Below are 19,784 nucleotides of genomic sequence, written 5' to 3' on the forward strand. Positions count from 1 at the left end.
CCCTTCTTTCTGACCCTCTTGCTTGGTTCATTTCTGCTCATCCTTCAGGTTTTGGCTCAACCATTTATATGCTCTCAGAGCATCCCATACTTCTCCTTTATGGCCCCCATCTTGGTTGTAATTTAAAAAGTATTCGTGCTGTTGTTTTGCTCAATGTCTGTCTCCTCTGCTTGACGTAACTCCACATGGGCAGGGACGAGGACCCCATACACTGCTGTGTCACACTTCCCACTCAAGTCCCGGAGAGGAAAGAGAAGATGCTTGTTGGCCTGCTTTGATAACATCCCCAGCAAGAAGATGCCCTGTCGCTCTTGTCATGTCCTTCCAGAGTGTTCCCTGCTTGTCATCAGCAATGATCTGCCATGTCTCAGCTAAATGTTCCTCATCCCACCTCCCTCTGCTCAGAACAGATAGGGGAGGGGCTGTTTTTTACCTTTCCATTTCTCATTAGCCTCATTCCTAGAGCTTGTTTCTAGTCTTTTCATACATTCATTGTCCTTATTAAACCTTCTCTCAGACCAGGAGGAAACAAAATTTTCTTATGTCTGGGGGTCATGACCTGACAGTGACTGACATTTGTGTTGTCACATCACCAAGTGACTCAGCTGTGTTGAGAATATTTTGAAATAGACTTTTTCTGATTATAGGAGTGAATTTATTGTTAAGGAAAACCTTGAGAGCACAACAAAGGGTCAAGAAGAGAAGAAACGACAGCCATCCTCTCAGTTTTTCTATCCTAAAATAGGGTCCTGATACACATGTGTGTATATATATGACTTGTGTCCTGCTTTTCCCGTTTAACGTTACATTGACATTGTGATATAAGCCCTGAAAAGTGGGGATAAAACCTGACGGAGCGCAGGTTTGGGCAAGCCTCAAGTTCACGTAGCCCTTGTTAGTGGTGTACAGCAGAACCTGTGTCTCTAGAAGCAGAGAAAGGGTCAGTACCAGGTGCCCTGAGTCCCTGACTCTGCAGGACTTTGTTTTTCCTCCCTGCTTCACAAGTGTCAGCCCCGCCCCGCCTCTTCCGTGACCACCTGCCTTTCAGCCTCTCTTGCCACGTACACTGCATCTGCAGCTCTCTGTGCTGGTGTGGCCTTTAAGCCAGATTTCCTAGGTTTAGTTAAATTGAGCTTACATAGTTCCTGTTACACCAGGCTAACTGTCTACATATTTGTTGATGCTTGTTTTTGTTAGTTTTCATTTTACCTTTTAACATGGCAAGAGGCCTGTTTATTATTATTATTTTTTATAAATTTTTATTTTATTTTTGGCTGCGTTGGGTCTTCGTTGCCGCATGCGGGCTTTTCTCTGGTTGCTGCGAGCTTCGCTGTGGTGCGCGGGCTTCTCATTGTGGTGGCTTCTCTTGCTGCAGAGCACGGGCTCTAGGCGTGCGGGCTTCAGTAGTTGTGGTACATGGGCTCAGTAGTTGTGGCTCATGGGCCCTCGAGCGCAGGCTCAGTAGTTGTGGCACACGAGCTTAGTTGCTCCGCGGCATGTGGGATCTTCCCAGACCCAGGCTCGAACCCATGTCTCCTGCATTGGCAGGCAGATTCTTAACCACTGCACCACCAGGGAAGCCCAGGCCTGCTTATTTTGCCTTGTACAGTGCCTGGTGTGGATTCTGAGAATTTGGTACCCAATCAATATTGTTACTGTTTTGTTTTTTTAATCTAAAAAAATGTTCTGCTCAGATCACTAGGAGGCAGTTAAAATAAAGAAGTGAAGGACAGTTTTATCTGTTCATGGAGCAAGCCTTATTTTTAAGTGTGCTTATTCTGGACCAGGCACTGTTGCTAGATGCTGGATATACATTAGTAAAAGAGTAGGCCTAGTTCCTGCGCTCACTGGTCTTACAGTCTAGGCGGATACTAGGTATTAACAAACACTTAAACAAATACACACTCTCAGCTTGTGATGCATGTTATGAGGGAAGATGGCAGGGCCCCAGGAGAGAATGTGATGGGGGAGTTCGATGGTACTTGGGCTGTCAGAGAAAGTCTATTTGAGAAAGTGCCTTTGAAGCTGAGACCTGCAGGGGTGGAGAAAAATGGGCGGAGTGAGGGGACAGGGCTCTGGGAGAGGGGCCGCGGGTCCAAGGGTGAGCCGTTCAGAGGAGAGTGTGCTGAAGAGAAGAGGGAAAATGGAAATTGTTCATCTCTGTTTTTGTCACTAAACTGGAAAGTACTCACTACTTCTGTCGTGGGCTCTATTAATTCTTTCAAAAATTTTTTCAGGTGGTGCATTTAGCCCTCCTACCGACAGGGTTTCTCAGTTTGTTTTTTGAGCGGGTCTCTCTGAGCCTGCTGTCCATCCCGTTTTCACTGCCGCTTTTACTCATGTTTCTGTCAGGCAGCTGGGAAAGGTCCCAGGAAGTCAGGCTTCTGACACCGTCTACTCGTTCAACAAATATGAACCAGTGCTGACCCTGAGAGTGAGCGAGCTTGACTGACCGGGGAGCAGTCCTTTAAGGGAAAGAGACCCTGAGGGAGGGTTCAGAGGACCCTCAGCCACCAGCTGCCTCTGGGCATTTCTCCCTAGGAATAGAAGTCACCCACTTCGCGAGCCATTTGGTGACAAGGAAAGAGAACGGCAGCTGAAATTTCCTTTGAGCTGTTGGGGTTTATTTCAGAAACCCTTTTGTTCCAGCGTGCGTTCAGGAGTGCTGTGAGTCTCCTATGTGCCTGGCGCTGTCCCAGGGGCTGGAGGTGCAGCAGTGAGCAGCTTACCTGCTGGTAGGAGATAGGTCTTAAATATATAAGGAAAACACGGAGGATGTCAGCGGGGCTGTAGTCGCTAGAGAGAACTAGAGGAGGGAGGAAGGTGATCGCGAGGGTCACTTAGGGGGTAGAAACAGGTGGTGCGATTGTTAGGAACAGTGCTCAGCAGAGGGCTCACTGAGTGACATCTGAGCAAAGACTTGGAGGTGGCGAGCCGCGTGTATATCTGGGAACAGCATTCCAGGTGGCAGGAACGGCAAGTGCTAAGGCCTGGGGGAATGTGCCCAGGATTTTGGAGGAATGGCAGAGGTCCCTGGGGGGTTTGATGAGCAGAGGCAGTGAGGGGCAGAGTATGGAGGACGGGGGTGGAGCACAGAGGAGAAGCCAGCACACTGGGGCCTCGTGGCCTCCGTGAGCACTTTGGCTTGCCCTCTGGGAGAAGGGAAGCAGTCGGAGGCTTTTGGGCAGGGTGTTGAGAGGTGACTGTAGGAGCGGGGTTGGATGGAGGCAGTGGCTGTAACTCAGGCAGGAGATGATGGTGGCTTGGACCCAGGTGGACGTGATGGAAAGAGGTCAGATTTTGGATATATATTGAGGGGCTGATGGATTGGATGTGGGGTGGGTGAGAAAGAGAACAAGGATTCCAGAATTCTTGGCCTGAGGTCCTGAAAGCACAGAGTGACCTCTTCCTGAGAGGGCTGGGAGAAGGACGGGCATTGGGCAGAAGGAAGGATTTAGGAGTACGTTGTAGACGTGTAAACTTTAGATCAACACTGGGCATCGGGTGGACATGTCAAGAATGTGACATGTGGTTTGTTAAGTCTGGAGTCAAGGAGAGGCCTCGGTGAGGAGTGTGGCTTTTTGAGCCATCAGGGTACATACGGTGTTTACATCCGTGAGCACGTGTGACGGGGCGTTGGGTGGGAACCCCGGTGCCAAGGGGCCAGGGAGGCAAGAGGAAGCAGAGAAGAAGTGGCCAGCAAGGTAACAGGAGCCAGGACTGACACGAGCTGTTCTCTGCATCCCCGGGCAGGTGTGACAACGTGCGTGTTTTTAAGCTGGGCCTCTTCTCGGGCCTCTGGTGGACCCTCGCCCTCTTCTGCTGGATCAGTGACCGGGCCTTCTGTGAGCTGCTGTCGTCCTTCCACTTTCCCTACCTGCACTGCGTGTGGTGAGCCCCGCTCGTGGTGGGGTGGGTGGTCACCAGGCAGGGTCTACCCTCGCTGTCACTCCGTTCTCCCTGCGCGGGGCGCAGATGTACACAGGGGACAGAGCTGAGCCTGGGTGCCTCCTCTCCTCAAGTAGACTGTCAGACATTTCAGAAGCGATAGAAAAAGCAGCAACAGCTCCAGGGAGCAGGCTTAGCCGGAACAAACAGACCTAATTGTGCTTCATGTCTGTGGTCTCTCACCTCTAGTTCCATTATTAAAGCAGAAAGGAGCTTGGAACTTGAATCCGTAACCTGAGCTCTAGCTAGATCGCCAGGGTGGGGGAAGGTGGCGAAGGCTTGGGACAGATGTGGTGTGGGGATAGGACGGTCCTGAATGGGAACCAAGCACGCCTTTTGAGCCTGAGTGACCAGCCTGGGCCTCACGGGTCACCTAGGGACAGTGTCTTTGGCTTTGTTCAGGATCACCCACCTGGTGACAACAAACCAGTCTAGGAACTCAGTGATGGGGAATTGGAGCATCTACAGCTTAGAAGGCTCAGGATACACTGGTAAGAAAAAGAAAGCTACAGAACAGCACGCAGAATCCCGTACTCAGAAAGCTGAGGAGGAAATCCAGTGGTTTTCTTCCTGGGAATGATCAGATGCACAGGTTTTAACTGTGTAGTCTGGTAAATTTTGATAAATGTATCCACCTGTGTAAATGGGATCTCACTGAAGATATAGTACGTTTTTAATCGATCCAAGCTCCCTTATCATACAGTGATTTAAGTAAAATTCAAAAAGTCGACTGTAATAACTTGGATTCCAACTTAATTTGTTTCTAAATTTGGTGTACTTTCTGAGGTTGTTTTTTTTTTTTTCCCCCCAAAGTTGAACCATTTTCTGAGACTTCCCCTGTGGTCCAGTGGTTAAGACTCTGTGCGTCCACTGCAGGGGGCGCAGGTTTGATCCCTGGTCAGGGAACTAAGATCGCACGTGCTGTGTGATGTGGCCTCAAAATAAAAACAAAAACAAAGTTGAACCATTTTTTCATCCAGTTGTAAAGTGACATATTTATTTATTATAACAAATTTAAACAATAGGTAAGTATAGAAAGAGAGACTTTCATAACTCTGTCCACCAAAGAGAGAGAACAAGTGTTAACAGCCTGAAGTGTATCCTTCCAGGTGCTTTACATACATAGTTCTCCAATTCTCCTTTTAAAAGCAAAAATAACATCATTCTCTACATGATGCATATTGGTCCTTCTTTTGTTGTTTAAACTAAATATTAGATCATAGACAGCTTTCCTTACCAGTGCGTTTATATTATCTTCAACAGTTTTTGTGTCCAGTTAATACCTCACAATATGGATACTTTATAATTCATTTACCAACCTCTCTATTAATGGATACTTAGGTTATTTCTAACTTTCCGCTTTTACAAATAATTGGTAATGAACATCTGTATTTGTTCATATGCCTGAATTGTGTCCTTAGGTTCAATTATAATATGTTGCCAAATCCAGAGATATTATATCAACTAACACTTTTTACTAAAATCTGTAAGATACACTTTCACATATACTGGATATTAGTAACTTTAAAAAAAGTCTTTGTTAACCTGAAAAGATTTTATTTTCATGTCTTTTTAAAAAATTAGTATTTTGTTGGGCATCTTTTCAAATGTAAAATTACTATATCTTTCCTCTTTTGAAATGTGCCTTCTAAGTTTCTTTATCATCCCTGTGGAGTGTTTCCATTTTTAAAAGTTTATATCCAGCACCTAGTGCCTGACACATAGGAGACAGTCGTTACTGTTTACTACCTATAGGCCATTTATTGGGCACACTTGCAACATTTTCAAAAGTACAGAGAATAATACATGGGGCCCCCAGGTAGGCACCACTTAGCTTCAGTAGTATCTACATGAGGCCAATCTCATTCATGCCACCTTCACCCACTACCCACCCACACCCGGATTATTTAAAGCTAATCCCAGACACCCTATGAGATGATTAGTCTTTTGGTTCTTTGTAAGATAGGGATTTTAATTCTTTGTCACATGGTGCAAATATTTACCCCCAGTTTCCCATTTACCTTTCAGTATGTTAATGATATTTTGTGTCATACTGGTTTAAAATTTTCATGTTCTCACATCTGTCAGTCTTTTCCTTTAGGTTTTTTTTTTTTCTCTCCCTTCTGTATGCATTACAGTGTGACTGTGACATCCCTTAAATGACACTGTTTTCAACTAAGCAAACTGGTAGTACTCTTACAGCCATCTTTATTCCATGCGTTTTTAAATGTAGAGACGTGCATTACATGTGGCTCTCACAGCCATTCCCTTTAGGGTTTCTGAACTTTGTGTCATTCTAAGAAAGGCTTCCCCCACCAAAGTTTATAAAAATATTTTCTTTAATTGTCTTTAAATGTATTTTAAGTCTTTAATTCATCTGGAGTTAAGTTTCAGTATAAGGTACAAAAGTAGGATTACATGCCTTTAAATGGTCCCTTGCATGATAAAGATCAATATGAAAACTTTTTACAGGCACAGTGAATTTAATAATAGTAATAAAAAAGAGTTCCCTTACTAAAGTGCAAAAGCAGGTGAATCAGTATAAAATTATTCCTAATGAAGGGCGTCAGATATGTACAGCCGATTATTAAAGCTAGAAGGGTGGGGGGACTAGTTGCACATGCTCATCGGTTATTTCCTTAGTGCCTCTGTTTTATTTATTTTGTTCTTTTAGTTTAATTCATTCATCAATTTATTTACATGTCAATCCCAACTCCCAGTCTGTCCTTCCCCCACTTCTTCCTCCCTGGGAACCAAACGTTCCGTTCTCTAAGTCTGTGAGTCTGTTTCTGTTTTGTGAACAAGTTCTTTTTGTTTGTTTGTTTAAGATTCTGCATATAAGTGATATCATATTAGTGCCTCTGTTTTAAATCCTGGGGCCTCGGTCGGCTGAGCCCCAAAGGCATTTGCAGGTTTTTCCTGTTATCAAGCTGGAATGTTTTAGAACATTCCAAAAGAGGCTTTGTTGGCTCAGGAGTTACCATTCTTCTGCTATTCCAGGGATTGTTGGGCAACCTCACCCCTTCTTAATTAAAGGAGGCCCCCCTGCCTGTCTTTGCACCCAGGAGAGGCAGGTTAGCCGGAGGGAGGAACGGGCTGAACCCGAGCACAGTCTCACTTGCGTCGGGTTCTCTCAGTTCTCACGCCGCCACGTCTCCATCGCAGGCACATCCTCATCTGCCTGGCCGCCTACCTGGGCTGCGTGTGCTTCGCCTACTTTGATGCTGCCTCCGAGATACCCGAGCAAGGCCCTGTCATCAAGTTTTGGCCCAGCGAGAGATGGGCCTTCATCGGTGTCCCCTACGTGTCCCTTCTGTGCGCCAACAAGAAATCACCCGTCAAGATCACGTGATGGCGAGGCAGTGGCTGGCCTCTCTGCTTATCTTCTCTCACACACCTAAACTTCATCTGCCAGCAGAGACAGCCAGCGGGGTTCGCAGAGTCGGGGGTGGGGTCTGTCTTTTAAAAATTCAGTGCCCTTGGGTTCTAACTAGTGTGTCTGTGGACCGCCAGGACTCCACGGTGCCTGGGGAGCAGCGGGTGTCTTCCCCTTTCCCAAAGATGGGAAGTAGAGGGCCGAGGGGCACTAGGTGTGTCTTCTCAGTGTCACCTCCAGCTGCAGTGCTCATTGGGCTGCGTCCTTTGTGGTGATGGCAGAGCCGTCCCGTGGGGGACCCAGCGCTGCACACGCCTCGCTTCCTGGTGAGGGTTTGCTCCAGATCCCACCGTTCCCATGTGCTCTCGGAGCAGACCCTCCCTTGACAGACAAATCCTGCGCCCGACAAGACCCTCTGACTGTATGATGGAAGAGGCCAGAGGTTTTCATTTGGGGAAACTGTCCTGAAACGAAAGCAAACAAACGGAACACACACAGGGCTCGCGGCTAAAGAGGCTGGTTTCCCCCCTTGCATCTCTCCGTAACCCAGGGTTTACATACATGTGTGCATCCTTTTACTGCTACCTCTTCTGAGAGATGGGAACTTGACTTCAGATCAGGGTGAAGCTAACAAGAAAAACCCTCCGTGTATGCCAAAAACGACACTCCACTTTAAGCCGTTCTTGAAGATAAGCACAAGTTTTAAATACTGACACGGTCCCCGCCCCCCAGCCCAGTACCCTCCAACACACAAAGAGAAGACTAGCTATGAGCGTTCCATGCAGAGACACACCCCTTTACTGCTTGACCTCTGTGACATTGCCAACGGCCTGTGACAATCGTGGTAGGGGTCCTGGTTCAAACTGGAGCAAACATGAAGTTTTAGAAGTTGTTCTCATTGGAAGCCTCCTGTATGCTGTCCTATTCCTGAAATTATCCTCAAGAATCTTGCCGCTTCTGTCTTTGATATTTACTGTGGGAATTACACTCCGTATCCTCACAGTATGAGGTGCTTCCTATGGTTTCTCCGCGCCGGCGTTTGACCACGTGCTTTTCTTAAGTGCTGGCCTTAACTACACACTGGCTGCTTTGGGTGCAGCAGGGCAAATCTCTTGCCTTCTGAGTTCTCACCTAAAGTGACACTGGCTGCAACTGCTGTCCTCTTCACTGGGCTGAATGGGAGACTCCTCCGCATATGCCTTCAAGGTGCGAGGTGGGAATTCGTGACCTCAGGGATACTCATTTTAACTCAGGCATCTCTTGCTTTGCAACATTCCATCACGGGAGAGGGCAGAACAGATGTGTCCTTCTTGTGTGGATGGGAATCATGTCACTGTCCTAAGTATTTAAGAGTTGGGCAGTAGCAGTTTTTGGCTTGTCCGGGAACTCTTACTCTGGTTAAAATTTGCACAGAATTGCAGGTGAAAAGTCCAAGAAGCAACTGAATTTAGACTTTAGAAATGAGTGACTTTATTCTACTTCTGTGGTTTTCAAATTATTTTAGCAGCAGAACCCTGTTTGCAGTAAGAAATCTTTATGGAGACCTAATGTGTGAAATAATTTGTATTTTATTAGCTTAAATTTATTTCGAGGTTGAACTTATAGCACTTCGTGAATAATATAAAAGGCAGTGAAAATGGAAATTAACAAATTGGTCGTTTCCAAGGTAGAAAAATTTGGTATTGAATGAGAGTACATGTTGCTTTATTATAGTTTAAAAAACGGTATTTGAATTAAATACTCGTGGAATCTTTAATGTGCCCATATGAGACCTAGGTGGCTTGTGGAACAGAATTGGAAAAACTGCTCTTAAGTCCTTTGGGTTTCAAGTCAAGAATTTTCTTTAAAGGGAAACGTCAGACCATCCAGATTGACCCACCAGGCACGGATTCTCATCTCCTCCATCCTGCAATATAAAAATGCTCCAGGTAGGGAGTTTGTTGTATTTTAAGCCCAGCTCTTTTAGTGGGAAAAAGTAAATAAGGAGAAGCAGAGAGTGTAGGAAATGTTTTGTGTGTGTGTGAGGTTTAATTTCTGTCTTGAAAGCCCCTCAGTGATGGGAGCATTGTCCCAACCATTAAGGAGGGACCGTTTCTCCCTATGAAATGAAGGGTGTGTTCCGTGGGAAACACCACCTCCAGCCCCCAAGGCTTTGACATTGCCCTTCCGGAAGGTTCTGAGTGACCTTTGGCAATAGGGATACAATGTGACTCTGCTGGAAGTAAGGAAGTAAGTACACTAACTCACAGGACTATTTCTCTGCTTCTCCTACAAGACAAATGACAAAGTTAAGTTTCGGAGAGAATGCTTTTGTTATGAAAAACAGAATGCCCTTCTAGAGATTGGTTTTAATGAGATGAAGACTGAGAAAAAAGTGTGGAATGGGGCATATTTGAGGAAGACAAGACTTTGCTTTTGAACAGAAATCACTATGCTTGCCAGCGTGGGATGGTAAATCAAGAGAGTAGGAATAGGGCTTCCCTGGTGGCGCAGTGGTTAAGAATCCGCCTGCCAGTGCAGGGGACACGGGTTCGAGCCCTGGTCCAGGAAGATCCCACATGCTGCGGAGCAACTAAGCCCATGCGCCACAACTACTGAGCCTGTGTGCCACAGCTACTGAGCCTGTGTGCCACAACTACTGAAGCCCGCGCGTCTAGAGCCCGTGCTCCGCAACAAGAGAAGCCACCGCAATGAGAAGCCCGCGCACCGCATCGAAGAGTAGCCCTGGCTCGTTGCAACTAGAGAAAGCCCACGTGCAGCAACGAAGACCCAACGCAGACAAAAATAAATAAATAAAATAAATAAAATTTTAAAAAGAGTAGGAATATACCAATCTTACTTTAAGTTAGGTTTATGGCATCATGCATATTTATATTTACATTTGTATTCATAGTGCTCATAGCACTACATGCATTTTAAAGAAAATGGGGATATTAAGAAAAGTTGATGGAGAAGAAATAAAGTAATGTGTATTTCTATAGCTCAAGGACAACCATTGTTAATATGTTTTGATATATTTCCTTCTTGTCTTTTTTTTCCTAATATAGTTGTCCATTGATGTCTTTTAGAGCTGACAGTTGATCTTGTACCTTGAATGGAATATAAATGCCAGTTGTATATTTTTCCTGAAAGGCAGGTTTTGGGATATACGACAGTTAGCTATGCTCACTGGATTCTAAGACTTACTACTGAGCCTTCCCTTTTAATCGAGCCTCACATGAATGGGCCCTAAGAAATAATGAACTGAATTCTGCTTTTTGATATGCTTCTGCACTTAGATGGACAAGTCATAGCAAATAGCTGTTAAATATATGGTTCTACAGGTTTTGATGTTTTCAGATTTTAAAAAAGTGCATAGCTTATTTCATTAATTGATGTGAAGTCAAGAATCCTTTTCTTCCCCCCTGATAATTCAGGGAAATGGAGATTTGACATTTAGGAGTTAGGTCACGGCGGTTCCTCAGCATGGCTATTAGATATTTGTTCTGGTTAGAATTTGCCTAAGAGAGATACCCAGCAGGAACTGGATTTAGAATATTAAAAAACATTAATTTACCAAGTGATCACTTAAGTTAATTATTCTTGTTTTATAGTGTTTGATGATTTTTAGAAAATATTTTCTCCTCTTTATTATTATAATGTAAAACAAGCACTTCAGTGACTATATTGCAGGTGTTTGGGGATGAGATATCTACACCTGTTTGGTAATAGGCTACCTTTTGGGGGAACTCTGTGCCTGTCCTTCTGAAGAGTGCCTATAAAACATGAATTGTGGATCAAAGTTGTTCTGTTGGGGGACTAACCTTGATGGTCATCAAGCACAGGCTTTGTAAAAATACCATCACGTCTTCTATTTATTGGATTTCTCAGGTGTGTAAAAACTTCTTACTAGTTCATTATGCTTACCTGAGCTGCTGCCATACCGAAGGCTCCAAAACTGGGATGTGATCCTTCCCCGGCTCTTTATCCCTCGGGGCTGACATGGAACCATCTCTGGGGGACAGGTGAGGGCTGAAGCTTGCCTGGCCAGAGCCCCCCTCATAGCTCCTTTTCCCCAAATGAACTTGGAACCTTTAATAGCCAGCTCTTTGCCTGGGTCCTGCTGACCCAGCTGGTCAAAGAGGAGTCTCGGGCCAGGTTGGGATTCTCAATGGATTTTATAGACATCGTTCTCCTACAGATTTGTTTTTTTTTTTTTAATGACCCCTACTCTAAGGGACTAATTGTTTGAATTGTGTCTTTCCCTATATGTTAAACCAGATTTAAGGCGATTTTGCAACCACAATATGTAATCGGAGCAAATAGAGTATTTTCAGATATATACCTTGTTCTGTACTTCATATAGGGTGTGCTGTATATAGCTGGTAGGCCCACGGGCTGTGGTAGCATTTCATCTCCATTACTTTGGGAGTAATTCAAGGCCTTTTGAAATGGAGCTTTTGCACTTTATGCTCTTTTTTTGAACTGTGATAGCTATGTTTGATATTAAACTATAAGTGGTATTTTCTGTGAATACGTATATGTTTGTGTTTATTTCCAAAATGATTTCTGCAGCGGCTGCAGTGAGAAATAAATTTAATGGATCGTAAAGTGCATTTGTTCAAATTCACTTATTAATGAATTTGGATATCATTGTTAGTAAACATACTTAAAATTAGTATAGTTAATGGTTGGTTTCTTCTCAGAGCTGTGAAATGAATACACCTACATATTTCCAGTATAGAAGTACCCACAGGCAGTTTATTTTTATTGAAAGTTCTATAATTATGTCATGTGGATATAAAATCTCAAATATAGAAAACAACTCACCTAAGCTGTAGTTCATCCAGTCACTGGAAGGAAGATCATAGAACAATATAATATAGTAAATGAGTTTAGCAGGAAAATTCTGTATCTACCTGTTTTTCTTAATTTCCTGTGACCATTTAAAAAAAAAAAAATTTATTAGGTTGTGCCGGGTCTTAGTTGTGGCATGCGGGGTCTTCATTGCGGCATGCAGACTTCTAAGTTGCGGCATGCGTGAGGGATCTAGTTCCCTGACCAGGGATTGAACCCGGGCCCCCTGCATTGGGAGCATGGAGTCTTAACCACTGGACCACCAGGGGAGTCCCTCCTGTGACTGTTTTTTTTAAAATTAAGGGATTCATAGGCAATCATATTTATAAGAATAACAGGACTATCAGAGGAGGAAGACTGGCTCAGCAGTATTAGTATCATTGCAGTGTTTTTTTTTAGACTTCTTTTCTGGCCAGGGTGAGGGGATGAGGGGTGGACACAGAGGTCTTTGATAATCTGCTGTAAGCAGTGGGTCTTGGAAAATGCCCAGACATAGAATTTTCTGGATATTCAGATGTCCCTAGAAGCCACCCAGATGAAGAATTGTGTGACAGGACACAAAGCCAGGACTCACATCCTTTCTGGTGATGAAATTGGCAACTCCACAGCTCCACTTTCCCGACTGCCCTCCGAGACCAACCCCAGGGCCCTTCTCGTGTGAGGACTTTCCATTATGAGGGGCCAGAAGTGGGCAGACCCCGGGGGCTGGAAACTTACACCTTAGGAGTTGAACAAATTTGGAATTCACCTCTTCTCAAGCCTCTCCTGGTTTATGGTTTCAGCCACTCCTTAAGATGCTATCTGGGTCTGATACTATTCTGTCTCCTTTTGCACTGTTGAATTTTTCCATAAATTAAAAAAAATGTTTTAAATATGCTATTTGGGTTTTCCTCCTCTGCTCCCTCGGGTGGGGCTCAGCCCCCTCTTGCCCCACTTTATAGGGGCTGGTAGCCCCTTTCCCCAGTTTGAAGAGTTATCTGTATCTCACGTTGGCACCTCTGTCTCTGATCACCTCCAGGCCTGGTGACCCTCTGAGTATTAACTCACGAAAGGGAAAGATCAACCTCACCTGGGTTTTTGTTGGCTTGTTTTATGTTTCTCGTTAAAACATTTGATTCAACTGCTTTTACGAGCAGAGACCAGACATTATTGTAGCAAATGGCAATAAAGTCAGTAGAGTTTATTTTTGTATTAAGGCCGGTGGTGGGAAAGTGGCTAACTGTGAGGCTAGGGGCATGGGGTGACAGAAAATGCATAATGGCATTATTGGTGACACTGGCTAGATGCTTGTGAACAAAGAAAACCTTAGCCATCAGGGTGGGAGGGACCTGGAGAGACTCCTGGAATAATACTGCCATCTAGTGGCCTTTCAGGGTATTGCTACCAGGGCACAAGTGAAGTCCTTCCCGATTGCTGATCATCCCAGGACTCACTATAATTGTCTTAAAACTCCCACAAGTTATGCAGGCTCTTTTTATTTTTTAAATTATTTTATTTTATTTATTTGTTTTTTGGCTGCGTTGGGTTTTCGTTGCTGCGCGTGGGCTTTCTCTAGTTGCGGTCAGCGGGGGGCTACTCTTCGTTGCGGTGCGTAGGCTTCTCATTGTGGTGGCTTCTCTTGTTGCAGAGCATGGGCTCTAGGCACGCGGGCTTCAGTAATTGCAGCACCCAGGCTCAGTAGTTGCGGCACGCGGGCCCTAGAGCATGCAGGCTTCCATAGTTGTAGCTCACCAGGTCAGTAGTTGTGGCTCGTGGGCTCTAGAGCACAGGCTCAGTAGTTGTGGCACAGGGGCTTAGTTGCTCCGTGGCATGTGGGATCTACCCGGACCAGGGATCGAACCTGGGTCGCCTGCATTGGCAGGCGGATTCTTAACCACTGCACCACCAAGGAAGCCCTGAACACATATCCTTTTTTCCTGTCAAGTGGAGTCAAGGAGGCCAGGGTTTGAATGCTGGCATATCCCTGAACCAGTGGGGTGACTCTGAGCAACTTGATTTACTTCTGAATGTGTTTGCACATATGGAAGGTGAGAATAACGATCCTGATACCCAGCATGGCTGCTGTGAGGATTCATTAGTCTATGGCAAGCAGAGAGCTCAGCACTTGGCATGGAACAGGGGTGGGGTTATGGAATTCAAAATGAGACAGCTGTAGTTATTATCTTACATGGCTGACCTGCACCCATCATACAGATGTGGCACCATTATTTATATTGTGGGTCACCCTCTCCATGTAAGCCCCATCAGGGAAGGTTTATGTCTAGCTCGTGGCTGTATTCCCATAGCTTAGAATAGTTCCTGGCACATATCAGGTGCTCGGTAAATGTTGGTTGAGTGAATGAATGAGAGAGTCACCTGGAGACCCCGCGGGGTGGTTAGATATTGGTGGCCAGTCTAATGGACACTGGTTCAGGACTTTTTTTTTGGCCGTGGCCCGCGGCATGTGGGATCTTAGTTCCCCAACCAGGGATCGAACCCATACCCCCTGCAGTGGAAGTGCAAAGTCCTAACCACTGGACCACTAGGGAATTCCCCAGGACTTCTTTTTTGCCTTAGAACCTGGCTAGTCTGTGTTCCAAAAGAGCCTTACCTCATCCCAAATCAGAGGGCCCCAGACATTTCCACCAAGCACCCTTTGTCAGGAAAAGTTATTTTTCTTGGAGAGAAAGCAAGAAGGGAGAGAATGCCTTGTCTTACCCTCCAGTGACAGAGCCTAAAACACACATGCCTACATGGCTCATGTTCTTGGGAGAGACGCACGGTAATGTGGCATCTGGAAAAAACCCAGGTCAAGACAAATTTGTGACAGTTCCTGCTCTGTCTCTGCTTCCCTGTTGATGAAGTATATAACAAATAGTCCCATCCAGTTTCCTGCTTTTTCTTCTTTCCAAGGAAAACTGAAAAAAAATGTAAAGACACCTGGGCAAAAAAATTCCTAGCTTATGAACCAGCATTTCTCCATTATAACTTTCTATGATGATGGAAATGCCCTATAGCCTGCACTGTCTGGTATGTTAGCCACCAGGCCCACGTGGCTATTGAGCATTTGAAATGCGGCTGGTGCAAATGAAGAACTGAGTTTTTAATTTCGATTAATTTGATTTAAAGAGCCACACGTGACCGGTGGCTACCGAGCACGGTGGACAGTGGACAATGCAGATAGACAGAGGAGGGACAGGAAGGGAGGCTCAAACAGGGGTCAGACCCTGGAAGTCTTGACCAGAAAAGTCTTTCTGTGCTTTTTAACATGGGTGCACTGTGGTCAGCTTAGAGCAGCAAATAAAGTCACGTTCATTTTAATATTCAAACCACATGACTTTGAGCCCTTATCCCACCTCTCTTTCGTCTCTTGCACAGGTGTCCTCCCTCCTGGGAAATCTCATAGTCTCCTTGAGGGCTTCTTTTGCCCAAGGGACAGTCGTGATTACTCTTACCTCCAGGAGGGAAAACCCGGAATCCTGGTTCTTTGGCTGCTGCCGCCACCTTGGCCACTAGGTGTCACTAGTGGCCACACAGCCACCTCCAAGCGGAAGGCAGGCACCAGGTTGGGGGTCTGGGGATGAATAGGGGGCTGGAGGTGGAGAGGAAGTCAACTTCTGGAGGAGGTGGAACTCAGGCTCAGGAACACAATAGAGGCACCAGATCACGTGTTGATGTCAGGGAAATGTACCCAGGAAGCAGGAAGCTGTAGTCCTTGTCTGGTTGTCCTAAGGGAATCCTTCCTGCCTGCATCCTGCTGAAAGAAGAGGCTTTTGGAGTATGTACTCTCTTGCCTAGGTGGACCTCAGTAGGCAATCCCCCTCATAAAACAAAGTCATTTGATGTATGTGCTCATCTTGCTGTCTGAGCGCTTCATCTTCTCTGTGGTCAATGTAGAAGAGAGAGATTTCTGGCAGCAGGAGAGGGGGACAGACATGGGTCCTGGTCCCTGCGCCACCTCCCACTTCTGGTGTGATTCATGGGAGCAATTCGACTCCCCGAACACCTGTACAGGAGAGAAAATAAGACCTGCCACACAATTTTGCTGCTTTTGATTTTCTCTCCAAGATGAGATTTTAGTTTCCTGACAACTCATTGCTCAGCTTACTGACGGGGCTCAACTCTTGCTAGTTGACTGACTACTAGTTTGAGTGTTATTAATGTAGCTGGGGGAGAACTGAACTTTCTCTCCTGGTGAGATTTAATGACACTCACCCCAGCTGCAACACTGAAGTCAGAGAGACTGACCTCCAACCAGCTACTTCATTGGATATGTCACTTATTTTGCATATGAGGAAACTGAGGCTTAGAGGAATTGAGGGCAGTATCTACCTTTCAGATGGTGTGATGGTCATATGCCAACTTTGCTGGGACAAGGGGTGCCCAGGTATATATTTGGTCAAACATTACTCTGGCTGTTTCTGTGAGGGTACTTTGGATGAGGTTAACATTTAAATTGGTAAACCTTGAGTAAAGCAGATTGCCCTCCACAATGTGGGTAGGCTTCATCCATCAGTTGGAGGTCTGAACGGGACAAAAAGACTGGCCTCTCTTGAGCAAGAGAGAATTCTCCAGCAGACTGCCTTTGAACTTCATCACAACCTTGGCTTTTCCTGGTTCTAAAGCAGACGGCCTTTGGAGTTGAGCTGGAACTTCAGGTCTCCTGGGTCTCCAGGCTGCCAGCCCACCTTGCAGATTTTGGAATTGCAAGCTTCCATAGCTGCATGAGCAAATTCCTTATAAAACACACACACACACACACACACACACACACACACACACACACACACACACACACACACACACACACACACACACACACACACACACACACACACCCTATTGGTTCTGTTTCTCTGGAGAACCCTGATTACTACAGATGGCCATGAGGGCTAACTGAAATTACAGTGTGAAAGTATCTAGTACGGTACTCCATGCATGGTAGGTGCTCAATAAATGCTACTTTGTTTTCTAACTCTCCCAATTCTCTCGGTCAAGCATTAAATAGACACGGAAGGACAGGAAGACTACTTAGAAGCTGGGCCTAGAAATCCACGGATGAGTCTGTTTATGTTGCCCACTGTCAATGGAAGACCTGGTTTCTGTCAAATTACTCCCAAGAGGCAGACTCTCCCAGGGTCCCTCCCTCCCCCACCTGGCTCCAGTCTCCCAAGCCTTAGAATAAGAAGGCACATGGCTTTCTTTGTTCTCTGGCACTAATTGCTTCTGGGTGAGTAACAATGGGAAGAAGAAGATTCCTTTCTTCTTCTGCTCCTCAACAGTCTTTATGAAGCCACACGTGTATTTGGAGCCCGAAAAGTGTGGAGGTGGGTTCATTATGCTTCCTTAGATTCATAAGGCCTCTTTTCATCTGTGTTCTCCTTACCAATGGATGGCAATTAGAATTACTTTTAGCATATTTGAAAACTTGCTTTTCCCTATTGCACTCTGGAAATCTAAAGTGCTTTGCTACTCTTATTTTTCCTATATATGATTAACATTATAAAAAAAAAAAAACCCCTCACTTACCCTATTGCATTTAGGTTCTTTCAAAATACTTTATTATTCTCATAGTTTGGCACATGTGTTACTTTTCTAATGCAGCATAACCAAAATCGTGTAAGATTAGCAGTCTCCAACACCATCTATTTATTATCTCCCAGCTGTGTAGGTCAGAGGTCCAGGCATGGTGTAGCTGGCTTCCCCGTTCAGGGTCTCCTAAGACCGAAATCAGGTGTCAGCCAGGTTTCTTTTTCATCTGGAGCTCTGTGTTCCCTTTTATACTTATTTGGGTTGTTGGTAGAATGTAGTTCCTTGTGGTTGAAGGACTGAGGATCCTGTTTCCTTGCTGCCTGTTGGCCGAGGGCGCTCTTAGTTTCTAGAGGCTACCCTCAGCCCCTTGACACTCTGTCTTTTCCTATAGGAACTCACACTCTCAGGCTTTGAACATCTCAGAGAAGGGCTCAATTCCTTTTAAGGGCTCAGGATAATCTCCCTTTTGATGAACTCAAAGTCATCTGATTAAAGACATTAAGTACATCTGTAAAATCCCTTATGTCGTATAACATAATGACAAGAGTGATATCCTTCACATTCACAAGTCCCACTCACACTCAAGGAGAGGGGATTATGCAGAGTGTGGATACCTGGGGGCAGGAATCTTGGGCACTGTGTTAGTTTTCCGGCACTGCCCTAACAAGTACCACAGACTGGGTGGCTTAAACAACAGACTCTATTGTCTTGCAGCTCTGAAGGTTAGAAGTCCAAGATCAAGGTGTCAGCAGGGTTTGTTCCTTTTGAGGACTGTGAGGAAGGATCTTTTCCATGCCTCTCCCCTAGCTCCTGGTGGTTTGCTGGTCATCTTTGGCATTCCTTGGCAAGTAGAAACGTCCTCCACTCTGTGCCTTCTTCACATCATTGGTCCTTCTGTGTGTCTGTATCCAAATTCGCCCCTCTTATAAGGATACCAGTCATATTGGGTGCGGGGCCCGCACTACTCCATCATGACCTCATCTTAACATCTGCAATGACCCTATTTCTAAATAAGGTCACATTCTGACTGGGGGTTAGGATTTCACTGTATGAGTCTGGTGGGGGTGGGGAGGACGCAATTCAGCTCATAGCAGGTGCTATCTTAGAATTCTGCCTACTACAGCCTAAATAGCATTAACATCCTGATCATCGATACTCAGTGGTTCCTTTTATGATTCTCCTGAAAAATGCCTCAGATTTACAATATTTTATATATTCCAGTTCCTTTGTCCTTTTTTCCATCAACTGGGATAAGAAGAATCAAGGATGTGGGGGTGATTGCCCTGGTCATGGAAATCACATCTGGCTCAAAATTCAAAATTCCAGTAGAATCAGAACAACGGGGCTTGAGGTTTCCAATCCCCCTTAGTCCTGGAAGGATCCAGGGAGACTAACCTTTCTCAGGCCACCACTAAAGTTTTCTGCAGCTGCTCTAGGCGTTTTTTGTCTTACCAACTGGTAACCTTGAATCACTGTTGGGTTTCCCCTTTTGGAGCGGGCTGGGGTGGGTCTCTTCATGCTACCACAAAGGCCGTGCATCTGCTCTCACCTGTTGGCCCTTTCTCCTCTCTCTGATCTAAATCAGGGGTTGGCAACCTATGGCCTATGGACCCAATTGGTCCACTGCCTGTTATTGTAGTGCTCTATGAGTAAGGTATACATTTTTACACTTTTAAATGGATTAAAGAGAAAGAAACAAAAAGAGAATAGTAATCCAAAATTCAAATTTCAAGTGTCATTGGAAGACAGCCATGCTCACTTGTTTACATATGGTGTATGGTGGCTTTCATGCTACGGTGGCAAAGTTGTGACAGAAATGGCATGGTCCAGAAAGCCTAAAATATCACCATGTGGCCCTTTATAGAAAAGTTTGCCAACCCCGGTTCTAAATGGTGGGGTTTGTTAAGGCATGTTCCTAGACCCTCCGTTTTTGTTTTTTCTTTTATACTCTTTCTTGGTGACCCCATCTGGTCCCATAAGTTAATTGTCTTCTGTATATTGATGGCTGTACTGAGCTACAGACTCATATATCCAATCCTTCTCTTCTTGGATACCCAATCTTTTCCATCCTGCAGCCCCCTGCCACCCATCAAGCCATCAGCAGGTCTGGTTG

The 19,784-nt window shown here is 45.3% G+C and overlaps 1 protein-coding gene across 5 annotated transcripts in view; it reads left to right on the forward strand.

Moving 5' to 3' along the window:
- The window catches only part of ACER2 (alkaline ceramidase 2), a 71,787-nt gene that overhangs the window by 21,212 nt on the left and 30,791 nt on the right, over positions 1–19,784 (forward strand). For 2 of the 5 annotated variants that reach the window (XM_060155128.1, XM_060155129.1), the window contains exon 5: positions 3,754–3,891. In XM_060155128.1, the coding sequence (XP_060011111.1) occupies positions 3,754–3,891 (138 nt within the window). Of the gene's footprint in view, positions 1–3,753; positions 3,892–4,761; positions 4,908–7,113; positions 7,391–10,371; positions 11,838–19,784 lie in introns of those variants that run through there. The other 3 variants (XM_060155126.1, XM_060155124.1, XM_060155130.1) reach the window with 3 other exon arrangements.

Source organism: Lagenorhynchus albirostris, chromosome 7, assembly GCF_949774975.1.
Source record: "Lagenorhynchus albirostris chromosome 7, mLagAlb1.1, whole genome shotgun sequence".
Taxonomy (NCBI): Eukaryota; Metazoa; Chordata; class Mammalia; order Artiodactyla; family Delphinidae; genus Lagenorhynchus; species Lagenorhynchus albirostris.